Raw genomic sequence first — 9,999 nt, 5'->3', positions numbered from 1 at the left:
TTAAGTGAATTAAGAAACGAACAGAGCACACTGCCGCATCAAATTATTATGGAGGGACTATTCTACCACGATATTATTGCACTTAACCTCCCGTTGCCGGTATCGCAAGCACGCTGTGCCTCTACGGGAAACAAATGCAGTGGTGACTAAGGAAAACTCAAGACACTGTTATCAAGACAGTTGTGCATATTCTATAAAGTGTTTCAGCACGCCATCGTTAAATATCATGATAAAAACTCGCAATAAGCAAATCTAAGGGTCCTCACGCCAAGCTTGAGGTTGCCTAAGAATACCGCAAGAGTTTACCTATCGATCCCTTGTGTCTATCAGCTTTCTGCCGTCGAGAAGTTGGCAACAACTGAATTATTTGCTATCTGCGGCGGGAATAAGCTCTTTGCTTCCGCCGTGAAAAGTGTTGGATATAGATTGTTTTAGGTACACGAGGTTATAGAGAAGGTATCGTTTTAAATCAAGATATTGTGTGTTTAATTTTGTTAAGCGATTTCTTTAATAGTGCAAACGATTGTTACTAGTAATGATGGAAAGACATTGAAATGTATAGTTGTGTACTCTGCTTAAGTAGCCTGATGTTGCAGATGGCGAGAAGGTACGAGCTATGTGTCGGACTACGCAAGGGACACCGGACGACAAGAATACGCATGGGAAAAACTAAACAAGATAAGAGACCAATACGACCTTCAAGGCTGAAAGGTGTAAGTGCAAACTTATGTGGTACTTGATCTCCATGTTTCTGCATTAATCAGTCGATTAGATTATTATTCTGCCAACACCCAAATTGTGACCAAAAGCTTCAGAAAGACTACGCCCGTTACCTTGCAGATGCTTTAGTTTTTCCGCTCGGTGCGATCCATATTGTCAGAATTGCCCACAATTCTTTGGAGTGGGTTCTCAGGTGTTTTATATGTCGCATTTTTGCTGGAAACTCTCTCTTCAAACTACTTAACGTTACAGACAATTTCCGTTAAAGCTCTCTTGGTCTGCCGTGTTTATTTTCAGGAGTAACCACAAATGGTTATATAGTGTGTTTATGTTGTGATGGTAGACCATTTGTATTGCTTTTCCTGTGAACTCGTTTTAATATGTTGAAAAGCGTTACTGTCAATAAATACTTGCTTTTGTAAATATTCTTGTAAGTGGGGTTGTAGGTTGCGTTCAATTATAAGTCGGAAGGAAATTTATTTATTCTGCTGCTTCAAAAGATAGTTAAATCATTACACTTACTTCTCAGTGAGAATTTTTATGGGTTTTGACTGATTTCACCATTTTTTTAACCTACATTTATAGAATTTGTTAGAACTCTCGTATTGTAGTGGTTAACCAATCACGTTTCGTTTTGTGTGCGCTTGTGATTATGGGTTTGACAATATTCAGTGTAGGCAGAATGAAGCTTGCAGGTCTTCATTGTACTAAGGAATGTCACACTATTATGATAGAGTTTAATCTTATGCATGAAGGTGAATAACTTTTGGACTATATTAATTGGGCGAAGAAGAATTTTAAATATTTATTGGCTTTGATATTAATTGCTGCTTTGATATCTGTTGGTGTGTCTTCAGTTTGATTGTTAGTCTGTGAATCTAACGGATTTTAAAGCAAAGAAAAAAGCCGGTATTGGTGACATTGATCTGTAGCATGGCTCATTCAAAAAATCCGCACTGATATCCCATTAGTCTCTGTATGAAATTAGTTCAGGTTAGTTTCTTTCTTTAGCTAAAGACGGCAGTTAACTTATACAATTTATGTTCAACTGCGGAAGAAAGATGCCTGAAAACAGACGACGGTGTATAGTCACCACATTGTTTACATTTGTATAAATTTCCCATATCACAGGTCAGAGTTGATGACTAGTGTTGGATATTCCTTTTTATCTGAGTAATGACATTCGAACTCAGTTGAGCTGCAGTATATGTTTATAGAGATGAAATCAAATTTGTCTTTGTAACATGAAGTCTTACACAGTTTTGTGGGCAGTGGAATTAAACAGTTTGTAACTGATTGTGGTGAAAGTTACAGTGGCCTATGCTTATTTATGCAGTGATTTCCATGCAGTGGAATTTCTTGCACATTTATGTTACTGTAACACCTTTTTTACTGATCTTGTCTGTTAAGCCTTTATACAGTGCAATGTGCAGTTTATCCATCCCTGCTATCATTTGAAGTTGTCATGAAAATGAGTTATGATTTTTAGTCAAAAGCTATGTAAAGTGTATAATATGAACATGTCAAATTTACAGCATGTCATAAATAGATGTGGTTGTAAGATTTGCATTTCAATATTAATTACCTTCTTGAGCTGTATATGGTCTCAGGCTTGAAAATTCCTTTGGTTTACGTGGTAACTTTGAGAATTCTCATAGCACAGGTACATTCTGAGGGAAAAACTGAGACATAAATTGAGTAAAAAAATTTGATCTTATGTTTATTCATTTTATTGCGTAAACTCAAGAATTATTATTCTCTTCTGCTCATATCATTTCTATCTTCACCTTGATTTATTTTGTGTGACGCAATTGTCGCTAGCCATTGCAGTAATCACACCGCCAATGTTTCTGTGCCTTTCCGTCTTATACGTTACACCCACTGTAGTTAACTGATCAAGGAGGCTTTTCTGAGTTCGTTTGTGCATGTTACTTCGTCCTGTTTCTGTTTCTCCTGATCAAAAGCATATTTATTTTCCTCCATTCCCCATTGTCAATACGTTTATCAGCTTACCTGTTCTTTTGTTGTAACTTTCAAGTGAGCTAATATAATGTTCACTGTCTTGCAATGTTCTGGTGTGATAATGGGTGGCAATGGGCCGTATCAATAAGAAAGAACATTCTCTGGAGAGGAATCTTAGAGCAAAAGAACTTTTCCCTCAGTTTTGTATTAACAAAAAAATTTGAATTGTATTCTCTGAAGTTCCTTTTCACTACCTCCTCTCCACCTTGGGAAGGTGCTGTGTGTGTGTTGTCTGCCCTGTTCGTCACAGAATGCACTCATATTGTTAAATTTCATTTAATGCACTCAAATAGGCGAACTATTCAGTGTACACATATGGAACTAGAAGAGTTGGACTATGTTTCGCTTTTACTTTTATTTGTGGCAACAAATTAAGACTATTATGGACAGTTGACAAATGCATTTTCTTGCAATGTTACTGAGTTTTTGATGTGAGGGAGACTTTGTTATTGAAGTAAGGTGAACATTTTGTGTGAGTGAAACCTTAATGTGAGATAAGTTTGCTTAAATATGATGGATAATGGTCTGCTTGCATGCAAAGTATGCAAGCAGCTGCCTGTGCAGTTCATTAAGAGAAACAGGTGGCTAGGTTTGTAATAAGCCAGTTAGTAATCTTACGATCCACCTACTTATTTCTAACATAACATAAGATTTATAATCTGAAGTTGTGATGATGAACATCTGGAAATGTCAGTGACAGTTTTTAGGTGTATACCCAAGTCTTCTTGTATTTAAGTCTGAAAATTTGGGTCTGCTAAATAGCAATAAAAATGTTTTAATTTTCACTTAATGTGATAGGTTGCCCATTCCCTTTTCAAGATTTTGTTGGAACTATCTTACGATCTACAGTCTCTCTCTTCAGTATTTCTTTGTGCTACGTATATTTCAGATTACATGAATTCTGCCATTATCACCAAAATGTCGGCAAAACTTAACCTCAACAGAACTTGCTCAGCTTGGAGTGTGTCATAGAGCTCACTTCAGAAAACGGAGAATGTTCTCTGCTTGTGAGAAGCTCCTCTAGTTTTATTCATACAAAATTGGACTATGTTCTGTTATGAGCAACTTCCCCTGCCCTTTTACTCGTGCTGAGAACATTCTTAGTTGAAGTATATTCTCCAACTTGTTTGATTCATATGACTCTGAGAATGCTCTCTGGAATTTTGAGTATAAAGTACATTCTTCATTTTATCTGTATAACCAAACGTGAAGTTTGCCCAGGAGCTAAGATTTGCTGTTCATTTGCTTGCCTTAATTCTTCACACTTGCCAAATTCTGCCAGTTATACTTGTTTCTTGAGGTGTTGCAGTTATTGCTGTTGAGAGCAGGTTCCAATATCTGGAAATAAATATGATGCTTCTCTGAAACGTGTAATATATTGTACTCCCATTTAGTGTGATTGTGCATAACACTTTGCTTGTTACTCGGAACATCAGAAATATGAGGTCAACAGATTCCAGTTTTACATGTTTTTCTCTTGTCCTGTGGCATTGAGATTGCCACAGTCATTGGGATTGTCACGACCATTTTTCCAAGGTTCAAATAATATCTCCATGGTGGGACCCAACGACACAAAATAAACAGCCCAGCCAGCAGGTACTGCAAACATTGTAAAATAGCTATCATCGTTCTAGCTTGCAGGTGCACTGTGTCCATCCACTCCAGAATATGTGCACATGAATAAAATGTTCATCTGAATGAGAGGTTATACCAGTTCATTGCTTAACACTTTGGGGACTTGCCACTTGGGAGACTATTGGTCCTAGGTAACAGGCCATTTATGCTGGTATTTAAAGCGTTACTGGCACATACATAATTAATGTATCTTCTAGAGTAGGCTAATACGTATTAAGAAAGACCAGGCTTAAAGATTTATTTTTTGCATTTACTTTTGTTCTTTGATAGTTTCAAATTTTGAAATAGACATAAAATATAATCATCCTAAGAAAGTGTGGATTGAGTTATTTAGCAATTTTGCCCTCTAGAGTTTCCAAAATTTCTTGCTCACTCATCAAATGTGATGTTTTTGTTGGCAGAATTACAGCGAACAGTGAAACCCAAAGTACACATATGAAATTACATGGCTCATGTTTCATTCAAAATAATTCCAAACATTTATAATAGAAGACAGCACTAGTCAAGGAGTCGGTCGCGAGAATTCTGTACTTTTGTTTCGTACAAAATGAGTCCAGTTTTCGAGCTATAGGTGGCTTACATATTGAACCAGTTGTGGCTCTACCTACATTTGGAGTGGTCTTTTTAAGTTGGGGTCCAGCTATGCTTGTACTGGTTTCTGGAAGTGTTAAATAAACTATTTATGGTGACAATCATCATTTGTCAGTTTGCAGATGCTTGTGCAAAACACAACTTCATCACAGTGATAAGTTACACTACAATGCTTCATGCATTACAGTACCTTCATTGCTTATCGCATAATTAACTCTTTTTTGGAAGAAATGTGAACAGTTCTGGTGACATTCTAACATAATTAAAAGAACTTCTTGAATCTTCCGTTGTAAATTATTTCAGCAAGGATGCTGAGCAATCCAGCTGACGTCTTTTCTTCATCCAGTCACAAATCGAAACAAGTTTCTTATTTTTTCTTATGCAGCGAATCCACGCAACAAGCTTTTAACTCTTATCACAACTCGTGCGACAAGCAGCTGCCAAAACTTTCATTTCAGACCCGACTCAGGGACCCACAAAACGACGAAACTGAAGAGTGTACTAGTTTCGCTGTGTCTTCAGTCATATATGAAACGACTTGCATGCAAATCATTCCACTCAACGAGTGGCGCAACCTTATGTCATGTAAACTAGGCTTAAAGTGGTGAATATACAACATTGAATCCAAATGTGACCAACATTGTTGCACACATGTAACTTTATTGCATAGTGTTGAGAATGTCAAATCAAACGCTTCACCCATTTAATTTTGGAACTGTTATTTTATTGGACTACCAGTTTAGGCAATTTATTAACTCATCTTCAGGCCCTGTGACCAATATGCAGGAAGAGTCCAATCTTGGTTCTGGTCAAAATAGGGGCCAGCATTCAAGGACTGATACCTGTAGATTTCTGCTTGGTGCAGTTACCACTTGAAACATCAGCAGAAATCTGCAGATACCAGTCTTTGAATGTTGGAATATTCCTACATGTCCGTTAGGGGGCCTGAAGATGGTGTACTAAATCACTAAAACCAGTAGCCCAATAAAATTAGTGTTCGGAAATTAGATGGCTGAAGGGTGTTTGATTTGACATTCTGTACTGAACAGCAGTCCTGCAACCATCTCTGAAAAGATAGAAGCGTAGAGACTTACTGTATAGTTGTTCCCTGTCTCATAGTACTGAAGTATGGAAAATTTCATATAAGATGTGACACAAATACTAACAAAGAGATAGAGGGGCTGGCCAGTACTTACCTCAGCTCAGTACAGCCGATAGATACACATAAAACAGAACTGAAAATTTACATTCCTAGCTTTCGGAACTTTGTTCCTTCATCAGGGAGGAGAGAGGGGAAAAAAGGGAAGAAGGGAAAGTGGATTCAGTTACTCACAACCCAGGTTATGAAGCAACAGGGAAAGGTAAACAGGGAGGGTGGCAAGGATGGAGGCATGGTTGTCAGAGGGAAGCCAAAGATATTCTACTGTAAGTACTGTGCCAGCTTCAACCAAAGAGGATGCATACAGAAGTAAAGAGGTATATAGTATAAAGATAAACACAACTACGTAGGATGAAAAGATGCGTGAATGGCTAAAGAGGAAAGGGAAAGAGGAGAAGACTGAAGAGTGAATGGGAGTGAGGTTGTTTAATGTAGGTTCAGTCCAGGGGGATGGCGGGATGAAAGGATGTGTTGGATTGCAAGTTCCCATCTCCGCAGTTCAGAGGGACTGGTGTTGGGTGGGAGAAGCCAAATGGCACATACGGTGTAGCAGGTTCCTAGGTCCCTAGAATTATGCTGAAGGGCATGCTCCGCTACTGGGTATTGGGCATCTCCTAGGCGGACCTAAATGTAAATTTTCAGTTCTGTTTTATGTGTATCTATCGGCTGTACTGAGCTGAGGTAAGTACTGGCCAGCCCCTCTATCTCTTTGTTGGTACTGAAGTATGGTAAGTCAACATTCATTTTGTAAATTATTATTATAGTGGAAAGCCTTCTGAAACAAGTTTCATAATATCTGACTTGCAAGAACTGAAACATGTAAAGAATCAAAGGCTTAGAAGCAAAGCAAATTTTTAAGAATGTTTTGCAAGTGTTAAAGAATGCCATGAACCCACCCTACATCAATCATGTTAATCTGCAGAAATACAGTACCCATTCTACATCATTGTCAGTCTGCTGAAATACAGTTAGTGGTTATCAGGATCTATTCTAACCTTTTCCATAAACAACTGTTTAGTGTTCTGGCCTCAATGTGTTTTGTGATTTACTTCCAGTTGAAAAGCTTTCCTGTAATGTCAGTATCATGGCATTGTTCTGTTATGAACAAGTCACATTCGCGTGTACATGTGATTATTTTCTCTTGTATGTTGCAGATTCAGACAAAACACACAAAATTTGTTAGAGATTTAATTAGAGAAGTGTGCGGGCATGCCCCATATGAAAAGAGAGCGATGGAATTGCTGAAGGTATCAAAGGATAAGCGGGCCTTGAAATACCTTAAGAGAAGGGTAAGTTTGTGTGGCATTTAAAAATGATGTGATGAACAAATCACTTGTGACATTTAAACAATGCATATATTAGTAGTACACTTGAAATATTTGATTTGAATGTGTATTTGAAGTAATTCTACTTTCCTAAATTGATTTAATGGTAATTAGCAAAAGATTCAGTAGTTGATAAATCTGTTTGAAACTTTTCAGCTTGGCACACACATTCGTGCAAAAAGGAAGCGAGAAGAGTTGAGCAACATCCTTACACAGATGAGGAAAGCCCAGGCACAGGCAAAATAACTGTTTTGACTGAGTTAATGTATTGATACCTACATAATAAAATTTCTTAAAATATTGGTCTACATATTTCATTCAGTTTCATTTCAGATTACTACACTTCAAGAATTCCATAACAATTAGCAAATAACTAAGTGATAGTGGCTAGGATTGCTGTCACACTCGTCTTTTCACTGTTGGCATATAGTTCTGCTTATTTTGGTGCCAGTTACCATGGAGAAGTTGCGAAGGATGGGCATTTGTGACCAGTAACAGAATTACTGTGATCTATTTATTGGGTTTTTCTGGGTCATTTAATTTATGCAACAATGTTTCTAAATGTGCTGTCATTTTCTGAAGAATGAGAAGGCATTTTATGATCTTGCACAAGGAACTCACTGTATGATGACTGTTAGTCACCTTGTTATTTTGATCCAGGTAAACTGCTAAATTCTTCTGATTGCACATGCACTAAGTAAACTGGCACAGGAAAGCTACTCTGCAGTGCAAGATACTGTGATGATAAGTATGAAAATGTTTCCTAAACTACTTTAATTCAACCATAAACCTTCAGGGAGATCAATTGAAACACACTTGTGCCTTGACATCACAGAATGGGAGTTATGTAACAGAAAATGTTTGAAAAATTAGATTTGTGGTAAAGAGTAGGTTCGCATACTTAAAAAGCAAAACATAATACACTACTCAATACAGTATGGAAAGTGAGACAGAGGTATGAGTGGCCACTGTTCGATCCCTTATACACACACCGGGAGAATTAACTCTGTATGACCTAGGCAAATTCTTATTCTGTCCTAAAGTTAACTATTTACAAAAGACTGACCCAAAATCAGTGTGAAATTACTGACAACACATTTCGCCTCTGTCAACTGTTTTCGAGAAATGTTCTTAGTTCAGAAAATAATGCACAGCTAATTTGATTTCAATTATGTTTATGATAGCATAAAAAGTTCACTTTAAAGGTTGGTTTGACATGTGCAGTGCTTTAATAGACATTCTGCTGACAAATGACATTGGCCAATCTTTTCAAATGATTACACCACTATGAGCACAGTCACACTGTAGTTATCTCATTATCCAAATGTATAGACTTTAAATGATGGTGAAATTCAAATCAATTTCTTTTCTTTTGTCAAATCGACCAGTGTTCTTAAACACAAATTATGGACTCTGAAAAGTTTCATCCAAGAAAGGGTGAGTTTGTGGCAGCCTGAGGATAAAAATGTTGTTCGGTGAGCTGAAAGTGCAGACCACAAGTAGCCAAAATCTTTAGTATAAATTTTAGGTGTAAATCGTAACTTCAGAAGTTTGTTAAATTAAAGGTAGTCTTTTAGACTCATAACGACGTATCTACAAAATGCTTTTATTTTTACTGTAGTGTTGGACTTAAAATGCTTGCTTGCTTGTATCTGCCTAAGTGGCCTATTGCTGGTATTACCTTATGAATAAAAACTTAAAACATCATCCTGGTGGGTGTGAAGTGTGATTTTAAATAATACAAATGAGAGATGTTAGTCAATCACAAAATTGCAGTTGTGCCTATAAAGCACTTATATTTGCCGATAATCACTGCATCGTTTCGTTACTGTTATTGACTTTACTGTTTTTGGTATGGTTTGCTCCACAGGAAAGAATATCAATGAGAACAAAAAATGCAGAAAAATAGTGTAATGTTTACATCAGTGTCATTGTTACAACTGATGTACAGTCAAACCTTGATTAATGAGAACAAACCTTTTATAAAGTGTGATTCATATAACAAGCAATGTGTTGCAGGTGGAGCCCGTTCTTTCAGTCTTCGGTAGCCATTTCAGAAACCACCATCTGACATAAATAGAACTTCAGTTACTGTAGTTGGGCAATTAAGTCACTCGCTTTTCTGTGACCTTCTGCCTTGTACAGAGGAAGTTTCATTTTGCAGTTGTCTCCAGTGCCCTTTGCTCTGGTCTCCTCATTGATGTTGCAAATTTTTTATCACAATGCTGCTTCTAAGACATTTTTAATTAATGGCCTTGAAATGCCAGTTTATGAATTCCATTCTAGGTTTGTTATTAATAAACACAAATTCAATATAACTGCCCATTAACCAATATGTAGAGGTGTTTCACTCAACTAGGTGTCATCTGTTTTCAGCATTCGTTTTGAAAAGAAGGGGAAAGCAAGTCTTTAGACAACGTTTATGTAAAAATTAAAGGATGCATAGAATTCTACGTTATATTACTATTTTTTAAATGTTTTAGTATTTTGTTTGGACTGGAATGTATTACTCTATTTTTATGTGAATTCCTACAGAAAAATGTTTTG

The 9,999-nt window shown here is 36.9% G+C and overlaps 1 protein-coding gene across 1 annotated transcript; it reads left to right on the top strand.

The window, feature by feature from the left end:
* Positions 1-302: 302 nt before the first annotated feature.
* On the top strand, positions 303-7,764 carry LOC124622154 (60S ribosomal protein L36). Its single transcript, XM_047147793.1, has 4 exons — positions 303-456; positions 597-713; positions 7,282-7,416; positions 7,609-7,764. The coding sequence occupies exons 2-4, from the start codon at positions 597-599 to the stop codon at positions 7,696-7,698; spliced, it is 342 nt and encodes a 113-aa protein (XP_047003749.1). The 5' UTR covers positions 303-456; the 3' UTR covers positions 7,699-7,764.
* Positions 7,765-9,999: the final 2,235 nt, after the last annotated feature.

Source organism: Schistocerca americana, chromosome 7, assembly GCF_021461395.2.
Source record: "Schistocerca americana isolate TAMUIC-IGC-003095 chromosome 7, iqSchAmer2.1, whole genome shotgun sequence".
NCBI lineage: Eukaryota > Metazoa > Arthropoda > Insecta > Orthoptera > Acrididae > Schistocerca > Schistocerca americana.
The sequence above is the reverse complement of the archived record's forward strand: the minus strand, read 5'-3'. Positions and strand labels throughout refer to the sequence as shown.